This window comes from Taudactylus pleione, unplaced genomic scaffold (genome assembly GCF_031769625.1).
Source record: "Taudactylus pleione unplaced genomic scaffold, aTauple2 ptg000154l, whole genome shotgun sequence".
NCBI classification, from domain to species: Eukaryota; Metazoa; Chordata; class Amphibia; order Anura; family Myobatrachidae; genus Taudactylus; species Taudactylus pleione.
The window spans coordinates 12,609,636-12,631,589 of NW_028284556.1; the positions used below are offsets into that span (position 1 = coordinate 12,609,636).

General features: G+C 40.1%; 1 protein-coding gene across 1 annotated transcript in view; it reads right to left on the bottom strand.

Annotated features, from left to right (window-relative positions):
• Positions 1 to 589: 589 nt before the first annotated feature.
• Positions 590 to 21,954, bottom strand: part of OPRM1 (opioid receptor mu 1) — a 105,885-nt gene continuing 84,520 nt past the window's right edge. Inside the window, exons 2-3 of the mRNA XM_088474487.1 lie at positions 6,324 to 6,676; positions 590 to 1,116 (exon numbers count right to left, since the gene is read on the bottom strand). Of these exons, the coding sequence (XP_088330613.1) occupies positions 590 to 1,116; positions 6,324 to 6,676 (880 nt within the window). The remainder of the gene's footprint in view (positions 1,117 to 6,323; positions 6,677 to 21,954) is intronic.

The window sequence follows — 21,954 nt, forward strand, 5'->3', positions numbered from 1 at the left end:
CCAAAATGGCTATTCCTATTTGTAGTATGTTCATGCTTTCAATGTAATTTATCACTCATTTGAATTACAGAATTAAAAAAAAATGTTTTTAAGTTGGCACTAAAATTGTGTTATATAAAGCTTATTTACAGTACATACATAATGCTTTTTTGTCTTTATGTGCCTACAGAAACTCACACTTTATAGTTTATGTTATAGATTTTCATATTTTGATCAATTATTTTCATATGTAGCTCTGAAACCCCTTTTCTCCATAAAAAAAAATTACCAAACACCTCATCCTGCATTATTTACAGTATTCTCATTTAAGCCTTGTACCACTTATCATCTTGTTATTTACAATTTTACTATAAATATATTAGATGCAACATATGCATGTTGCCTTGTTGGCAAAAGTATAAACTCTGGGCAGTGACAATCTTCAACTTCCATTTTAAAAAGTGCATGGGTGTTATGCTTACCAAACATAAATACAATCTTGCCTAATGTCATCAGTAAATTAAAGCCCTGTAGTTATCTGAGTAACTTCTGAAGTCATGTCATCTCCTGCAGGAACTCCTGAATCCAGGGAAGACATTTCCACGGCTAGTCATACCTGATGGTTAGTCCTATCCACCGTGTTAGCAGTGGACACATGGTCACGTGTATTGTGACGCATGCGGGTAGAGTTCTGCTGCTCAATGGTTGAAGATGTAGGAATGCAAAATTCTCTGAAGCATCTCTTAAAGTTTTCATCCAGAAAAGCATAAAGGACAGGATTAAGGCAGCTGTTTGTGTAACCAAGAGCAATACACACGTGCCAAGTCACTGTCTGAAAGAGAGAAGGAGGGACACTGATCAAGGCTTTAATGATCACATAAATGTGAATTGGAGTCCAACAGACAATGAACACGGCCACTACAACAAGCACCATCCTGGTGATTCTTCTGAGATTTCTGTCTTTCTCTTTGGACCCAGAAAGCATGCGGACACTCTTGAGTCGTAAGATCATCATTCCATAGCACACTGTTATAATAAGGACTGGCATTATAAAAGCAAAAATGAAAACACATATTTTCATAAGGTTATCCCAGTACCACGATGGATGTGGAAATATAACAGCACAATCAGTGGAACCTAAAGAAAAGTGAATGAAATGTGTCAGTATGTTTCTTGTATAACAGTTCTATTTTATTGGTTTGATAGCAGTTATGTACAGTATGCATTTCTTTTGAGAAATTATAAAATAAATATCTATGGCTTTTAAAAGACTCAGGGGCTGATTTGCACCTGGGCAAATGCCACAGTGCGGGCGGTGCAAATATACTTTTTTTTTTGTAAGCAGGGTAAATACTGTCAGATTTTGCACATAGCACAGAAATGCTGGACAGCTTTATTTTTAGTTTTTACACATATTTTTTTTTTTTATTCCTTTGAATTATAAATCTCAATTCACATTTTAAAACTGCTCCACCTGCAGTACAACAAGGTTTTTGCAAAGGTGCAAATTTACTAATTTGTCTTGCTGTGCTCCCAACTCTGAATCAGCCCCCAAGTGAACAAAAAGTTTATTCTGCACTAATCCCACTTAGGATCCTTTCCCACTGTCATTCTTTAACTAATATTTGTAACAATAAGAAAATAATGTAAATGGTATGAGAAAGTAGCACCCACTAGTGTGCATTTGCCAGTACTACATCAGCATTTGCACTTGCAGTTGGGAGTACTTGAGTTGCAGAAACTGCCTCTTCCTTTTACTAGAGTTCCCCAAAATTGAATGTATTGGCATGAATGGCATGTTCTCAATTGACCCCCTATGTGTGAAGTATAAGATGCTAATAAAAGTAAATGCAACACTAGGGGGTATATTTACTAAAGTGTGGGTCTTTTAAAGTGAGATGTTGCCCATAGCAACCAATCAGATTCTATTTAACATTTTTTCTAGCACCTTCTAGACGATAACAGCTAGAATCTGATTGGTTGCTAAGGGTAACAGCTCCACTTCTAAAAACCTGCACTTTAGTAAATATACCCCCAGGTCTCCTACTGCAAAAATTGGACTTTACATTTACCACTTAACTGGTGAGGTCAACTCACCAGCTTTTAAAAATTTAATACATTCTGCACATGCACAAAATGGTTTTCCCAGTCTCCCCAGGCACTGATGTAGTGGCCGCCAACACCTCTATCGGAATCGCGGCACAAAATTCCATGCGAACAGCAGTCTGGAGTGCATGAGCTGGGGACAAAAGTGTGAGGAGGGGATCTCAGTTTTCCCAAGCACTAATTGGCTGATCTCTGCAAATGCAGAGATCAGCTGCAGTATGGGGGACTGAACATCAGTTCTCCCTGACACACACTCAGCTGTTTTCAATAAAATATTTGAATTCATTTTAAAAAATATGTTTTTAACATAATTAAATAAAACAAATTGACAATGTTCAAGTGCCGTTTGTTTAAAACAAATTGTAAGTTAAGTGGTTTAATTATAATATTATGTTAAAGACTTAGTTAACTTTTCATTTAACAAAATAGTATTTGCCCATTTCATTGTACTAATACTAGTATTTAAACCAGTATGGCACTACCAACAAAGGAGCTCATCATTTATTTTTCAAGAAAATGTAATAATACAAACTATTTTCTTGGAAGAAAAAATGGGAACTGTTTTAACATAATGGTCTACTTGTATTATTTGTTGATATCAGAGGTATAATTTAATCAGTTTATTTTACTGTATTCTATACCATTTTGTAATATTTAATTAACTGTAAATACATAATGTTAGTTAATAATTGTCAAATGTTAACCAATACATGGAAACAAAAAATATATAATTTTAAAATGTTGATATACTGTACATCATGCTTTAACTAGAATGTGATATAAATATTTAGCTTATGTTCATGATGAAGCTTTTTACATCGTATAATGAAAATTCTAATACCACACAGTTGAATTCGGATGCTCTTTTCAAAGAAACTGACGTACATGTACTAGAGCTATGCTAGTTGTTCAAATATATTTTGTCCTGTACAAAACTAGATAAAAGCTGAAATGTGTGATTCACATCCAGAGGAATGATCCATGAAATTAATTGGACAGAATGTTCTGCTAAATTTCATTCCATTTTCCATTTTAGCTACAGTAAAAGAGTGTCTGTGAAATTCTAAATCCTGAGCCTTGGAGTGAATCTGCGAGGACCTTAATTGATGTCATACAGAGATATTTTGCTAATATGCGATAAGCTTGTCAAATACGGTATCTCTTCTTTCTAAACCAATATTTTTTTTCCTCTTTGAATTGTCAAAAAATGAACATGCACATGCAGAATCTATAAAATATTAAGCTACTTTACTGAAATGTATTACTGATTACTCAACCTTTGTTTTATTTTATTGTATTGCATTATCTTGTAGTTATTTGGGTTTATCTATTATCATGGCATTTAGGTTCAAAATATGCACTGAACATCAACAGCTAAACAGCTTTCATCTGTCTATTGTAAGTTAGACAATAAGGCTCATTTTGTTATAAATAATTACAGCAAACCAATTAGGCACTCACATGTATTATCTAACTTGCACTAAACAGATAAAAAGTAATTGCTGATTGAATCCTACAGATTATATCCTTTTCCGGTAAACTTTGTTTTATTATTATTTTTAACCATATTAATTCTAATCTCTAACTGAGAATATTTTACATATAATTACTTCTGCATTTATTGAAGCTTTCATTTTTAAGTGTGTGCTAACAATCTTCATTAATGTGGTTTTAGGTTGAAGTAACTTGTGTCATTGTTAAGTTTGGTAATTTTTTATTTTAGAAAATAAAACATCATCCCAATTTGTTCTCCCTGTATATAAAATTAAGATGAAAAACACAATATCATAAAACATTTATTTGTTTGATATTCTATAGGACAACTATATAATGTCTTGTAGTTAAAGGTTGTTAAATGGGCTCTCCCTTTTAGGATGTTATGAAAAATGCATCTAAATAAATTTGTATTTGTGCTAGAAACATAAGAAAAAATTACAATATTATATTTTTATATGAGATGGCATTGTCTATCTATCTATCTATCTATCTATCTATCTATCTATCTATCTATCTATCTATCTATCTATCTATCTATCTATCTATCTATCTGTCATCTCTCTTAAGATGGTCATACACTTTAAGATTATCTGTCCAACCATCCAACTAGTTGGCTTGTTAGTTAGGACTGAAAATCTGATAATGTATGGATGCAAATGACAATCAACAATCTGCTCCCAAATGTTCGAAAATGGACAAAAATGGTTGATCAGACAAATTGGTTAAATCAAATGGATTTAACCGATTTGTGTGAATGACCATTTTCCAGTGTTTGGGAGCAAATGCTCAATTGTCATTTGCACCCGCACACAGGCCTGGTGACAGAGGGGGACTAAGGGTACACCCTTACCGGGCCCCAAGGTCCAGAGGGTCCCCGAGGTCCAGACAGGCACAAAGCGGGGCCACGGATGGAAGACTTAGTGCTCCAGCCACGACCGCCGATATCCGTATCCGCCGCCCTGTTCTTTTGTACTCTGGCCCGGGCAGTGCTGGGCTCAACTTGCCAGTGGCTCAGATGCGACCCAGGCCAGACATGACCTCTTCAAGCAATGCAGCAGCATGACGTGATAGGTCACACTGCTGCACGTCATCTCTGTCAGTCAAGCACACCGCACACAGTGGACAGCGCTGTGCCTGTGTACGGAGAAAGGGGCTGTGTGCAGAGGAAGGGGCTGGGGGTATAGGAAGGGGCTGAATGCACAGGAAGAGGCTGAGTGTGCAGGAAGGGGCTGGGGGCAGAGTTAGAGTCTGATTGTGGATGAAGGGGGCTGAAGGCTGGGGAAGGTGAAGGGGGCTGAAGGCTGGGGAAAGTGAAGGGGGTTGAAGGCTGGGGAAGGTGAAAAGGGTTGAAGGCTGGTGAAGGGGGCTGAAGGCTGGGGAAGGTGAAGGGAGCTGAAGGCTGGGGAAGCTGATGGAACTAAGGGCTGAGCAAGGTGAATGGGATTGTGGGCTAAGGAAGATGATGAGGGTCTGAGGCTGAAGAAGGTGATAAGGGACTTTTGGGCTAAGAATGGTGATGAGAGGCTGAATTTGAGGAAGGTGATGAGGGGCTGAGGACTAAGGATATAAATTGTAGGGTGAACGTGGTCACTGGGTGCTACCTTAGAAACTGATGAACCAATGATGCCTTGAAAAAGGGACAAGGGAGTCCCGAAATACAATGGTAACCAGGAGGTCAAATGGGACTGTGGACTAGGATGGTTAAAGCAGTGGCAGAGAGGACCAAGGTTATCCGGACCATCTGTCTTCAAATTATTAACACCAATGCCCATTTAAACCAACCATCTGGTAAAGCAGCCACCCTGGCAAAGTTTTATTTATTTATTTTACCATTGTCTTAGTTATAATAAAAATATGCATGTTTTAACTTTTATGACATCTGACTTAATGGTCGGTTCATTTACATGCTAATATAACTATATAGGAGTGGTATATGTACTTTTAAGTGATTTATTTTCAAGATTGGTTCATCAGTTTCTAAGGTAGCGCCCAGTGACCACGTTCACCCTACAATTTATATGCTTTATCACTAAGGTCCAGGGTAGACCTAGAACGTTGCTCTCCTTATGTTAGTGCAGCACAGCTGTGTATCCCTAAACATATCCAACCATTTGAGGACTAAGGATGGCTGGCTACAGATGCCATCCCTCCTACCCCTGAGGCAAGAAGACCAGCCTGCATCATTAGTGATAGCATGGTAAGTCATAGTGTATTTTACTTTATTAAAAAGCTTGCATATCTTTCAGTTAACATTATCAATCTTCACATATTATACATGCAGGGGAGTTATGTGTGGGTGCAAGGATGGGGCTGGTGGTGAGAAGGTGGGGCCACCAGAGACATCCGTGTACTGGGCCCCGAGATTTCTGTTGCCGGCCCTGGCCACGCTTTACCAGATTTTTGCTCCAATCATCCAATTATTTGTCTTTAGTTTTAAGTCAGAATGTCTGTGCACAAGGTATGGCTGTAGTTTACTTCTAGAAATATTATGCATACTTTAATACAGTATTGATAACAATGTGCTTGTTACAGCTGGAGGACCAATAAATATAGCTTGACTGTAGGGGTAGGAGACCTACTTTCTGTTATCTGGAGGATGTAGTACAATGTAATTATTTGAAAAATTCTCTTTTCTATGTACTATAAGCAAGAAAAAGTTTGTAGGTTAACATTTAGCATATGAGTTGTAATAATTATTATTATATTGATTTCTTTTTTTTTTACCATTATACTCTACTCACCTCTCTCATATTTTGTTGTTGCCATGACCATTACAGGTAAACCGATTGCTGAAGAAAGAATCCAATTGCAAACATTAACCATTTTAGCATTTCGTGGTGTCCTGAAGTCAAGAGCTTTCACTGGATGGCAGACGGCTATGTACCGGTCAACACTCATTGTAGTGAGGGTAAAAATACTTGTGAACATATTATAGTAGTCTATTGATATAACAATTTTACACACAATATTACCAAAGGGCCACGTTCCCATAAGATAGTTCACACTTTGAAATGGCAGAGTACTTGTTGCCAGGGCATCTGCTAGGGCAAGATTAAAAATATAGATATTGGTGGCTGTCTTCATTTTGGTGTACCTAAAAGATGATAAAATAACAATGAAAAGTAAGCATGATTTAAAGTTGTTCAAAAATCACACAGCAGCACAGCAATAATTTGTATATCTTTTTGTGCTTTGGTCCATGTTGTCTTCCAGAGACAGGACTTTGACCCTTTGCATATGTGCTACTCATGTACTCTATGTACAATGGGGAAAAGCCAAGTCATTAAATAATGTTTCTCAAAGCACAGTTACTTGCTTATTTAACATAACTTTATTAGATAATGACTTTGTGATATAGAGTAAAAGCTATATATATTATATAATGTTTCCGTATTTATGGAATATGTATCTTGAGATGCGCATCAGCATTACGTGTCCTTAGTTTATTACAAAACATCATCATCAGGGTATATTTGCTCTGCCTTGTAGCAAGTACAATACATATATTGTCTAACAAGAAAATATGCACATAATGGCTGGTCTGCAAGTGCCACACCTGCATGTGCACACTCTTACTGAATTTGGCCTAGCAAGATTTGAAGTGAAATCCTGCAAGTTACATTATGAAAACCGATGTAGTGTTAACTCTGCATCTACCCCTTTATAGTTCACAATATCCGCAGCATTATTTTATAAGTTTTCAGCGCACAAAAGTACACACGGCAGTTATTTGTACACGTGACACCATCGGCCTATGCATAAATAGCTGCTTTGCAGAAAAATATAAGTAATCTTTTCTTTTGTTATTAGGAACGTTGCTAAGCCACTGTTATATTTTCACTGTTTTCTGAAAATAGCTATCTACCTTTTTATGCCTACAGACCTCACTGATCCAAACACTGTCCAGCTAAATTCAGTGGGAGCAGCAACTACACCTTATGTTACTGTTAAAGTTATGTTAATATACCAGAGCAGGAGCTTTTTTACAAAATGCCATTTGCTAGAATTGATCTATCATGTGCATTAGCCTTTGTAAATCATGCCTATATTCAGTGCTTTTCTTTTTATTAATAAAAAAGGTATTGGCACTCAGAAACAAGAAGCTGGTATCTGTTGCTCATTATGCCAAGGTCAAGGTCAAAGGGCTGCTGACCTGTCCTTACCTTTAGCAGCTCACAGGGTGCCTGAAGAGGCTCCTCCCTACCTATAGAAGCACAGGGTATACACAGGACTGATCTTCCTGCTCCAACAGTGCTGTTCTGTGATGTCATGATGTTACAGGATCAGGGACAGGGTGTGTCAATCTAGGGGTTCCCTGCACCCTTAAATTGCTGTTGGTATTCATTTAAATGTACAAGTTGATACAAAATGTATAGTAGCTTCTATACTCTGGGCAAGTCTTCAGAAACATATTTTATTCATTTCTGAAACAATTTAAATCATATCTTCCTCTTTATGGAACTAGTTATAAGAATGCAAAATTAAACTAAAAATGTGCTGGTAGTGCATACCATTGAGCACCACTACAAAAAAAGCACTGCATACTGTTTATATATTAAACTTCCAGATACAGTGCATACGGAAAGTATTCACAACGCTTCACTTTTTACACATTATGTTACAGCCTTATTCCAAAATGGAATAAATTCATTTTTGTCCTCAATATTCTACACATAATACCCCATAATGACAACGTGTAAAAAGTTTTTTTGCAATTATTTGCAAATTAAAACAAAAATAATGAAGAAATCACATGTACATAAGTATTCACAAACTTTGCTCAATACTTTGTTGATGCACTTTTGACAGCAATTAGAGCCTCAAGTGTTTTTGAATATGATGCCACAAGCTTGGCACACCTATCTTTGGGCAGTTTTGCCCATTCCACTTTGCAGCACCTCTCAAGCTCCATCAGGTTGGATGGGAAGCGTCGGTGCACAGCCATTTACAGATCTCTCCAGAGATGTTCAATCGGATTCAAGTCTGGACTCTGGCTGGGAACCGTCACCCCAGTCTGAGGACAAGAGCGCTCTGGAGTAGGATGTCTCTGTACATTGCTGCATTCATCTTTCCCTCTATCCTGACTAGTCTCCAAGTTCCTGCTGCTGAAAAACATCCCCACAGCAAGATGCTGCCACCACCATGCTTCACTGTAGGGATGGTATTGGCCTGGTGATGAGTGGTGCCTGGTTTCCTCAAAACATAAAGCCTTGAATTCATGCCAAAAAGTTCAATCTTTGTCTCTCATGGTCTGAGAGTCCTTCAGGTGCATTTTTTCAAACTCCAGGTGGGCTTCCATCTGGACACTCTACCATACAGGCCTGATTGGTGGATTGCTGCAGAGATGGTTGTCCTTATGGAAAGCTCTCCTCTCTCCACAGAGAAATGCTGTAGCTCTGACAGAGTGACCATCGGGTTCTTGGTCACCTCCCTGACTAGGGCCCTTTTTTCCCCAATCACTCAGTTTAGATGGCCAGCCAACTCTAACAAGAGTCCTGGTGGTTCTGAACTTCTTCCATTTATGGATGATGGAGGCCACTGTGCTCATTGTGACTTTCAAAGCAGCAGATATTCTTCTGTACCCTTCCCCAGATTTGTGCCTTAAGACAATCCTGGCTCGGAGGTCTACAGACAATTCCTTGGACTTCATGCTTGGTTTGTGCTCTGACATGCACTGTCAAGTGTGGGACCTTATATAAACAGGTGTATGCCTTACAAAATCATGTCCAATCAACTGAATTTACCAGAGGTGGACTCCAATTAAGCTGTAGGAACATCTCAAGGATGATCAGTGGAAACAGGATGCACCTGAGCTCCATTTTGAGCTTCATGGCAAAGACCGTGAATACTTATGTACATGTGATATCTTAGTGTTTTTTTATTTAATTTCCAAAAATCTCAAAAAAATTTTTTACACATTGTCATTATGGGGTATTGTGTGTAGAATTTTGAGGACAAAAATTAGTTTATTTAATTTTGGAATAAGGCTGTAACAGAACAAAATGTGTAAAAAGTGAAGCGTTGTGAATAGTTTCCGGATGCACTGTACATTGTTTCAAATTAAGCAAGGCATTAACAAATACTAGAAACCAAAATTATATGTTCTGCAATGGATATCGTATTTTAGTGTTTTTATGTACATAAAATAATAGGAAGAAATTCTTAAATTTTCCACCATTATCAACAGGAAATCCAGGACAATAGTGACAAACCATTACCCATCAATATATTCTGCCCATTTCTACTCAAGGTCATGGTCTTTCCAGTAAATCACACCTATGATAATTGTGATTGCCCAAATAAGTGTGTCTAATGGGATGTATGTGCTCCTAAGATAATGGCATTCAAATTAGCCTGCTAGTTTATAGTGAGGTATGTACATGGCCTGAAAAATAGCTAAGATTGTACTGAGATATTTTCTTTACATTGATTTTTATTGAAACCCCAATAAAGTCAACTTTAAAGATACTTCTCTCTCTCTCTCATTCTCAGCAGCTTAGATAGTCCTGGCAACCATCTCTATCGTAGGGATGAGCGGGTTCGGATTTCTGAAATATGAACCCCCCGAGCCCCCCCGATCCGAGTCAGGCTCAACTTTTCCCGCCTGACTCGGATCTGAAATCGAGGCAAAACGTCATCATCCCACCTTCCAGATCTCACGGGTTTTGGATTCTGTAAAAGGTCCCCGCATCGGCTCCATTTCTCACTCCGGCTGTGGACAGTGAAGAGGGAGAGTGGGAGCTAGGGCTGGCTGGGCTGTGTTGTGCTGCTGTTGTCCATAGGGGCTGTGACCACTCAGTCCATAGGGGCTGACTGGGCTGTGTTGTGAATTGTGTGCAATGTGGCTGCACATGCATCAACAAAGGAGCAGCACCAAGCGTGCACCTGTGTCCCATAAGTAAAGGGCCGGCTGGCCTGTCCATTAAAGGGTGCTGTAACCCCCAAAGTGCACTCCAAACAAAATAAAAAATTATTTTCTATGTTTGTGAATTGTGTGCACTGTGGCTGCACGTGCATCAACAAAGGAGCAGCACCAAGCATTCACCTGTGTCCCATAAGTAAAGGGGCAGCTGGCTCATCTGTTAAAGGGTGGTGTAACCCCCAAAGTGCACTCCAAACAAAATAAAAAAATATTTTCTGTGTTTGTGAATTGCGTGCACTGTGGCTGCACGTGCATCAACAACGGAGCAGCGCCAAGCATGCGCCTGTGTCCCATAAGTCTGTTAAAGGGTGGTGTAACCCCCAAAGTGCACTCCACAAAAAATAAACAATTCTTTTTTTTCTGTGTTTGTGTGCGAAATGTATGCGAAGTAGCCGTACGTGCATCAACACAGCAGCAGCGCCAAGCGTGCGCCTGTGTCATAAGTCAAGAGCCGGTTTAGACATCTGGTCCGGAATGAAGGACGTGCCAACAATGTCAATTTCGGACATTTCTACTGTCACTGCATATGATACTGTCACCACTGACAGAATGGTGGAGGAATTATTTTCTGTGTTTGTGAATTGTGTGTACTGTGGCTGCACGTGCATCAACAAAGGAGCAGCAGCAAGCGTGTGCGCCTGTGTCATAAGTAAAGGGCCAGATGGCTTGTCCGTTAAAGGGTGCTGTAACTCCCAAAGTGCACTCCAAAAAAATATAAAATTCTTCTATTTTTTTTCCTGTCTTTGTGAATTGTGTGGGCTGTAACAGCACCTGCATCCTCAAAGCAGCAATGACAAACGTGCGTCTGTCGGTTAAAGGGTGGTGTAACCCTCAAAGTGCGCTCCACAAAAAATAAAAAAATCATTTTTTTTCTGTCTTTGTGAATTGTGTGGGCTATAGCCACACCTGCATCCTCAAAGCAGCAGTGACAAGCATGCATCTGTCTCTTAAAGGGTGGTGTAACCCCCAAAGTGTGCTCCAACCAAAATAAAATAATCTTCTTTTTTTGTGTTTGTGTGTGAAATATATGTGCAGTAGCTGCACCTGCATCCTCAAAGCAGCAGCAACAAGCGTGCATCTATCTGTTAAAGGGTGGTGTAACCCTCAAAGTGCGCTCCACAAAAAATAAAAAATTATTCTTTTTTGTTCTGTCTTTGTGAATTGTGTGCATCCTCAAAGCAGACGCGACAAGAGAGCATCTGTCTGTTAAAGGATTACATCGGTGACAGCATACAAGTAGGCATGTCAGACAGTCTGTACCTGTACTGGCAGGAAAAAGAGGCAATTTGCCCCTGTACAAACTGGCTCTATTTTACCCGAGTTGTCCCCCCTCCAGTGTGTACTCCGAAAGAGTGTTTAGTGCAGCCGGGAACCTTGTCAGTGAAAGGCGTAGGAGGTTGCTTCCACAAAATGTGGAGAAGATGATGTTCATAAAAATGAATTATCAACTCTTCCAGGGAGACCAGCCTCCAGAACATACAGAGGGACTTGTGGTAGTGGATTCCAGCGGGGATGAATTAATACTCTTTGAGGATGAGGATGTACACAACACTGAAGAGGGTGAGGAATCGATGGACGAGGAGGATGAGGACGACATCTTGCCTCCGTAGAGCCAGTTTGTGCAGGGACAGACTAATTGCCAGCTTGTTTTGAGGGGGCCCAAATGAACCAATCATTTCAGCCACAGTCGTGTGGCAGACCCTGGCGCTGAAATGATTGGTTTGTTAAAATGTGCATGTCCTGTTTATACAACATAAGGGTGGGTGGGAGGGCCCAAGGACAATTCCATCTTGCACCTCTTTTTTTTCTTTGCATTATGTACTGTTTGGGGCCTAGTTTTTCCAACTGCCATCCTGTCTGCCAGTACAGTGTCGCTCCTAGATGGGCCACGTGTTTGTGCCGCCCACTCGTGTCGCTTAGCATAGTCATCCAGCTACCTCGGTGCAACCTTTTGGACATAAAAACACTATTGTGAGGTGTGAGGTGTTCACAATAGACTGGAAATGAGTGGATATTGAGGTTAATAAAAGCATAGGAGCAGAAAAATCCACAAATTCTGTGATTTTAGCTGTTTTTATGCTTTTTTTCAAAAAAATACAGATCCAAAACACAAAACCCAGAACCCAAAACTCGGAAGGGTGGTTTTGGCAAAACCAATCCAGATCCAAAACACGAAGAAAGATCCAGATCCAAAACCAAAACACAAAACGTGGCCGGTGCACACACCTACTCTATAGTATTGTTGTCGCATTCCTCGTCTCTTGAAGGTTTTATATTAAGTCTCAGAGATATCGTATATTTGAAAAGGATAAGTATTTTTCATGCTGGATGGTCATCCCATTTAAACTAGTTCTCATTTTTATTTGTTAATATCCACAGTTATTAAAATGAACTGAAATCCATATAAATGTATTTATTTTGCTCTGGAATTGTTTCTGCAATAAGATGTAAAACTATATGTGAAAGATATTTTTATGTGCCAGTGTACAGTATTAAAATATGTTTTTTTTCTTTACTGTAGATAAGTACAGTATATATAGCACTGAAAACAGATGCATCATTTGTGTCTTTGAAGCTATTCAATGTAACAAATTTAAATACAAAGATTTTCATTTATATTCCACTACAGTTTGAAAGAAAATAAGAAGGTGTTTATTAAGATTTCCTTTTATTATTTGTTCAAAGAAACAACATTACTATCAGAAACAAAATCCATTAATTCATTTAAAATTTGATTTTGCTTCTTATTTTTCATTAGTTTGGAGAGAACATCAATATAGTGTTACATTTACAAGGTAAAAATGCTTTAATTTAATTAATTAAAGACACATTTGAGGAGCACCCAAACTAATGTTGTATATTCACTATGTTCAATTTTCCTGATAAATTAAACAATGTACTGTAAATATAAATACATATAACAAAACCTATGTGTCTGTTGCCTTTTATGAGTGTCACTAAAGTCTTAATAGCCTCAAAGAGTGAAGGAAATTAATGTACATCTATAATGACCCTTGCTTTCCAAACTGAGTAAACCATTTTATCAGCATATTAACCAGTAATGCTTCTCCGATCATCAAACAAGCATTTACCAAACCCTGAAATACAATAGTGGCAGACAATCTGTGAGCTGAACTAATGTGTAGAAAATGCAACATATCAATTCATGTCACAACTTATAGACCAATCGTGAATATACAGCCATGAAAAATATTAAATTGAAGCACAACATTAGCACAGCCTGTTGACTTATAATTATACAGTACTTAGAGTAACTAAATTCAAACTGGGTTCAATTTATTGGCTTTTGTATAGAGAAAACACACAGGTTTAATCCACTTATTAGGAAAATTAATGTCATGTATGTGAGAGCACCATTTACAATTTTAGTAACCTAAAATGTGGACAATTGCTACAAACAAATTACCCAAGAAGTCTGTCCATTTAGTTTTATACTTTATTTTACATCCATAACCTCAAGTTAACAATTACATATTTTGCAAGTTTAGTAACAAACTTTTCTGCTGCCTTTTGACAGACATATAATCATAAGTTAAAGTTGTGTCTGCACCAATACAAATTCTTGCAAATTGAAGTGTATTCTAAAAAACCACAATTTTCACACCTAAAATTTAAGTTCTTTCAGCCAAAACATTGTATTTTCTGTGTGGACCTTAAGATTGGGTTGTTATAAAGTATTCTGAATGGATATTTAATACATTTATACTTGTCCAGTATATATGCATGCATATTTTTTTACTACTGTGATTGTAGCATTCATGCCTCCCATTAACTGGAATCTTGAGTTCAATTCCAACAAGGACTTTATCTTTGTAGAGTATGTATGTATTCTCCATGTTTGTATGGGTGTTCTTTGAGTAATGCTATTTTTCCCACACTCAAAACACATACTATGTTAACTGACTGCTGTCAAAATTAACTCTACTGTGTGATGTGTCCGACTGGTAAGACATATAGATTGCAAGGTCCACATGGGCAAGGACTAATGAGAATTATTAAATATTTTCTAAAGCATTGCATGATATGTATACAATTTATAAATAACTATTAATCATATCACAAACATCCAAATAATTTATAAAACAATAAAACAATATTGGCATTTGTCTGCTAATAGAACCCTGGATTCATTATATAAATCTTATTCTTGTTAAAAGATGAATTGATGATAAATACTCTCGACAAGCAATATTTTTGCCAATTTTCTATCCAGATACATAGTGTGTTTTCTATACCTAATGGGGGAACTGTATCAAGGCTTGGAGAGAGATAAAGTGGAGATACATAAAGTAACAACCAGTCACAAAAGACAGTTAGAAGCTGATTGGTTAGTATTTTATCTTTCTCCACTTTATCTCATTCCAATGCTTGATACATTTCCCCACAATCTTTAACTCAAGGTGCCCACACACATAGCAATATTTTACCGGATCTGGCCGATTCCAACGCATTGGAATGACAGATCAAGTAAAATATGCCAAAATCATGAGGAAATATCTGAACAGATATGCCCAATAGATACTTCAATTCTTTATCTGGCCACTACTAGTTTAAATAAGTCACTCCTTTTTGATATGCTTAATTTCCAATGAGTGTTTCAAGCTTTCTTGATGCAATGGTTTTTAATTAATATTCCTCAGATATACTCAATTCAGCGAGGATGACTATTCTCTGCATACAGTATGTGCTCAGTTTTCTTGTCAGTCATTATGTCAGTGTCAACATAGTCAAAATGTTGACAGTCAAAACATTTTGTTGCTCCTCTCTGGGAGAAGCCCAGAGAGGAGATGCAGCTGGTTTCATTAGGGGGCAGGACCAGATCTCACATCATTAGGCCCCACCACCGCTGTTATAAAATGTAATGGATCTGTGAGGAAGAGGTGAGGCTAAAATGATGCCATTTGCACCATTTTAGTCACCAATCATGGGTCCATACATACTAACTCTCCATCCTGCCTACTTCACTAGGTAGTGGACGTGATGTGGAAGATTCACCCACTTTTCTGGGGGTGCAGAGGACTACTCAAAAAATTGTGAGTCTCCTGCACTTTCTGGAAAATAAGATAAGTCTGCTTAAAGGATACCCATCACCTCTCTTCTGTGCTTTTCCAACCAGGCAGCATAGCAAAAGCTATGACATTTAGAGGAGGCAAGCAAACAAAAAAAATATGTATGAGGAAGTTATAACAGGTCCCCTTTTAGGACATTACAGTCAGGGCTGGATGAAGGGCCACATGGGCCGGGGGCTAAAAATGTTCAAGGGCCTATACTGAGAAGAGGAGAAGCTGTGACCAGTGCTGTGTGGGGGTGGCCAATTTCATGTAGGCATGTAAACCCCCTACACTATCAGTCCCATTTTCTCCCTATATACATAAAAAAGAGAATATCACCGTTTTGTTAGAATGCTATAAAAACTATTTTAATATTTATGATTTATAGCCAACTGTGTGGCCAGCCAGGCAGTTGGTCATCATCATGCCATCATGATGATGAGCATATTTTTATGTGGAGGCCTGGAGCTGTAGCTCCATCTGCCCCATTGTTAATCTAAAATGTTGTTCCTAAAAAACTTCTGAAATCTAACCCATATCAAATATAGTTTTTGAAGCAAGCCACTATTATGGTTATATATATTTTAATTATTAGCACCAAAACACTTTTATATAAAGCACCTTTAATGTGAATTGAGCAGACAGGTGCTTTCTAGCAAAAATGATACACTATTAATACTGTATATTATATAGTTTATTCCAATTACATTTACATTGATCTAAGCTGAGCTGTCTCACTCCTTCAGCTCTAGAGCAGTCTATTTGTCAGTTTCAGAAAATGTTCAACTTTCAATTTATTGCCGGATTGCTGTGCAATTATGCCACAGCACATTGCTTCTTCAAAAACTGATAATGTGAAAGCCTCGTGAATTTCAAAAACAGGCTGTGATGGAACTGCAGGAGTGAAAAAACACCGACTGTTCTTAAGGAATAATAAATGCCACATCGAAAGATAAGGATGCAGGGAGAGACATGCAAAAGAAGAGGGTTACAAGAGGTTATCAGACAAAATGTATATGGTAGACATCTCAGAGAGAAAAGGAGGAGAAGCACCGGAGACAAAAGAACAAACAAGCAACAAATGGGAATAGACCAAAGAAGGGCAGACAATGAAAAAGTTGGGTCAAACATAAAGTAGAGGGAATGCAGAATGTAAGCAAATAGGACTAAAAATGAAGCACAACGTAAAGGAGATTATAAAATGTCACTCAATATAGAAGGGACAAATTGGACTTCTTAATCAGATGTTCATACTGTGGGCCTTATTCAATTAGAAGCGAAAAGTCAGTTTCGGCAATACTTTTTCGCTGATGATGTCATTTTCGCCGATTTAATTTATTCCAATATTCAATTTCGGCGTGTTCTCGCCGGTGCGAAAACGCAATACAATGTAATAGGCGAAAATTTTTTTCCTATGAATACCCATCAGAAAAAAGTGCAGAATTGGGGTTTTGGCGTACAAATGAAAAAAAAAAAAATGCCCAGCACCCATGGGACAACCCCTCTAAGGATATCTGCATAAAAAAATAACAAAAAAAGACTTCAGGACACCCCAAAAAAGTACTTTCATTTTGGGGGAGATAAAACACAAAAAGTTATGGGACAAACTTAAAAACTAGTGAAAGAGACTCACAGTTAGCTATTCCTTAGCAAAACCCATAACTGCAGCAAAAGGCTGCACTCTTCTCTGTCTACATATATCCTTCTCCTGTTCACTGACAGCATTCCCAATGGGCTCTGCCTGACAGGCTGCTCCTTTATACTTCCTGCTTACTGAACACAGGGCCTGATTCAGCAAAGATCGCTATTGCGATCACAATAGTGATTATGCATGCAGTCTCACTGCAAATATATGCTAATGATTGCAATCGCAATGCCATATGCAGCCTAACATAAGGATGCCCACTTTACCTCCGTACACATCCATAATACTTAGCAAGACTGCGAAACCATAGGTAACATCGAGTACAATCGTAGCCTCATGCACACTTGCACATGGTCTGACCTTACTCAGGAATTGCTGACCTCATCGCATGCAGTGCAAGCCCAAGCTGCGTATGGCATGGCAGTGGATAATTTATGCATGCCCCTGCAACAGTATTCAAATGCACTGGCATGCCTGTGTTTTGATGACCACCCCCCCATCACCAACCCCAAAGGGTATTTCCTGTCAAACATTCTGTGATGGGTCTGCGTAGTCACTGCAATCGCGGGGTGTTCATGCATGTGCAGAATGCAACAATCAGCCGATTGTGTGCATAATTGCAATAGCAATCCTTGCTGAATCAGGCCCTCAATTGCTGTTTAGCTTTCTGGAGCTTGCTGCACATGAGTACATTGCTGCCTCTTACAATTCTGTGGGGCTTGCTGTGCTATGGGTCTGCAGCAGATAACTCTTTTAATACACATGGGGAACAATACTTATTACAGTAAACAGCAGTTTTTTGGAGGTTTTAATACATTTTGGACCTTATTCAGAGTCGGTCGCAAGCGCCGATGCGCTTGTAACTGACTCGATGGTTAGTCCTCCGCACTCGCAGCGGCCGCATTGTGTGTGCGCAAGCCCTGGAGCGGCAGAAAAATTCTGTTGCTCCGGAGCTCGCTACCAAAGGGGCGGCTGTCAATGTTGATCGATAGCTTGCCCCGTTTGGTAGGCCAGGCCGGGGGGTGGTTTCCAAAACAGATGCGTTCCTTAAAGAATGCCTACCGTTTTGTGGGCGGCCGGAATGACATCATCAGTGATGTCAGTGGGGAGCTTCCTGCAACCTTAGGGTCTGGTCATAAGCCCCGATGGTCGCGATGGTGATCACCATCGCGACCATCAACCTGGTCGGTCGTTAAGCTGTGGGTAGTAACCCACAGCTTAACGATCGACAAGGAGGCGGTCATTCAGGATGCAAGCGGCCGCCCTGATTCAGTGCGACCGCTTGCAACTAACGACCGCCTCAGAATAAGGGCCCTCATTCAGAGCCGCTCGTTAGCGGCAGTACGCTCGCTCCGAGCGATGTTTGCACATCTGCGCATGCGTACGGTTTTTAGTACGCATGCGCGAACCAGTCAGTGCGGCCAAAAATCGTTTGTACGCTATATAGCGAGTGCCTGCTATTTTGAGTGACAGAATGAGGCGTATGTGGGTGGTAACAGGGGAAGGTGCTTGAAAATGGGGAGTGGAGATCCGAACGCAGGCGTGCTTTAAGGTCAAAACGGGCGTATTATGGGTGTGCATAATTAATACAGCAGCGTCATTGACCACGTCACTGGGTTATTTTATAGCCATAACTGCTCGCAAATTTGTGGTAGCAAACACCAACCATAAGAATAGCGAGCAGTTCATACGCTGGTCGATGTACTCGATTAATCTAATAAATAGCGGACATGACGTATGGTGCGAGCGGCCAGGGGGCGTTTTTAACAAATAAACGAGCGTATGTTTTGCTCGCTCGTTCAGACTTAGAGGTGTGAACAGACTGCAATTTGCGAACGGATCATTTGAATAGCCACCCCTTGTTTTTGAACGAACGACCGCAAATAGCGAACGGCTCTGAATGAGGGCCAAGGTCCTTTATGCTTTGATACATCCTGCCCTGATGGAGGTAATTAAGGGGTTAATGTAAATATATGGAATTATTTGATGATGTTGGGGCTAATTAATAATGTGGATTACGTAGGTAATTAATCGGTTTGTTACAATGATGTTGAAGTAGCTACTACGAGTGTTTTTTGAGGAAGGGTTAATTAGTAATGAGGGAATGATCTTATAAGCAATCAAAAATATTCTATTATATGGCAGTCACACACCTATGTGTTATATGGTGTTCAATGATGCTTTATATATTGTAAGGTGGTCACAGATACTCTCTATATTATATGGAGGTCACTGTGATGGTCTCTGCATTATATTGCAGTACTGTGATGCTCAATACGATAATCTATGTATTGAATGTGTTCATTGTGATATTCTCTGCATTAAATTGTGTTCACTGCCATACTATATGTATTATATGGTAGCTACTGTCATGTTCTTTGCATTCCACTGTGATGTTCTTTGCATTATATCGTGGTCACTGTGATGTTTTCTGCATTATATTGTGGTCATAGCAATGCTCACTGCAATTCTGTATTAGTTGTATGGTGATCACTGTGATTTTCTATCTACAGGGCAGGGATTGTGGCCCTGATTCAGAGCCGGTCGCTCTGACATAGCACTCGCTCTGAATCAGGGCCGGTATTTTTTTTTTTTAGAACGGCCTCCTGGCCGCTCGCATAGCTGTGGGTGGCCACCCACAGCTATAGCGAGCGGCCAGGAAGATGGTCGCGATGGTCAAGACCATCGCGACCATCGGGCTTGCGATGAGATGCTTGTGGTAGGGTCTCATTGCCGCAAACCCCAGAGAGATTTTGGCTCTAACAAAGCCAGAATCTCTCCACTGACATCACTTGTGATGTCAGTGGGGTCGGCCCCAAACGGTAGGCGTTCACATGGGAAAGCCTCCGTTTGGGCAGCCACCTGCCCAGCCCACCCACCAAAGGGGGTGTGCTGTCACTCAAAATTGACAGCACGCCCGCTTTGGTGCGAGACCCGGAGTGACGAATTGCCCGTCGCTATCCGGGTCTCACGCATACGCACGACAGAGCCGGCTCCGTCGTGCGCATGCGCTCTGGGCCACCATCGACCCAGTTGTGAGCGCTCAGCGCTTGCGACCGGGTCTGAATCAGGCCCAGTATGTGGTGAGGGTTGGCGAGCTGAGTCTTTACCCCTAATGATAGAAAGTCTTGCTTCATTCCTGATTTCATTACTAATGTACTTTATGAAACAGATAACAGGGTGCTGAAATTTATTTGACTTTGCAAAGACATAAGGGTCTATGGGCCTGATTCAGAGGCGCTCGTAAGCGGCCGCTCGTTCGCTCCAAGCGAAGTTTGCCCAACTGCGCATGCGTATGGATCGTTATACGCATGCGCGAACCAGTCAGTGCAGTCGAAATTCATGTGCTCGCAAAATAGCGAATGCCTGATAATTTGAGTGACAGAAAGAGGCGTATGTGGGTGGCAACAGGGGAAGGTGCTTGAAAACGGGGAGTGGAGATCCGAACGCAGGCATGCTTAAAGGTCAAAATGGGCGTTTTATGGGTGTGCATAATTAAAACAGCAGCATCATTGACCACGTCACTGGGTTATTTTATAGCCAGAACTACTCGCAAGATTGTGGTAGCAAAAACCAACCACAAGAATAGCGAGCAGTTTATACGCTGGTCAATGTACTCGATTAATCTAATAAATAGCGGACATGACGTAGGATGCAAGTGGCCAGGGGGAGTAGTTTTCCAAAAAACGACCTCAAGTTTTGTTCGCTCGTTCAGACCTAGAGGCGTGAACAGACCGCAAGGAGCGAACGGTTCATTTGAATAGCCACACCTACTTTCTGGACGAGCGAGCGCTAATTGTGTCCGGCTCTGAATCAGGCCCTATGTACTAAAACTCCATTTGGCATGGAGATAAAGCCGTTCCTGCTTTGCCTGCTACCTCCGCAAAGCAGGAGCTGGCTACCGCAGCTGTTACTAAAGATAGACCAGTCGAGTAAAGTGAACATTAAGTCACTCCCTCGACGGTAAAAGCTGACATTGCTGTGTGTGACTCACACTGTTTCACGGCCAGCAGCTGCAGCAATGACCTTTAAAACTTTATTAACAAATGAGCAAAATGACAAAAAGCACTTCCTGCTTTTCCATTGAGGAGATGGAGATAACGCCAGCAAGAGGAAGCGAAGCTGGAACTGGAGAAGACACATGACGGTAAGTGACCTCTTGTAACATATGGGACACTTAGAGCTGCCATAGTTGGCCAAGGCAGTGCTAAGTGACCCAGGTGCAAAGCAATATTCTTGCTTGCACTTAGCTCTGACAGACTGCAGACAGAGAAAATCCCTTTAGCACATGAGAAGTAGTATGTACAGGGATTTTCTCTGCCTTTACCATTTTTACCCCTTTTTTACCCTTACTACATAGACCCTATAGCATCCTAAAGTAATTTTGTTTATCTTTTCAGCATCTTGCTGCCTGAGTTGGACTTAGGTTACATACTGTGGCCCTTTTTATAATTTTTTTTATATGAAAGATTCTCTTTTTAATTCTTTGTGTAATTATATTCCCCTACATGCTATAAATATTTGTAGTTTTAACCAGAGCCAGCCCTAGGCATAGGCATTCTAGGCAAATGCCTAGGGCATTTGGAATGCCTAAGGGGCATCCAGTGGCTCAGTACTGTTAGCGGTGCAATGCACTGGGCCCCACGACAATGAAGGGGCTTGCAGCCGGCAGTACTGATAATGAGTTACACACTGACTTCTTATTACAGTAGTGCTCAGCTCTGCGCGCTGGC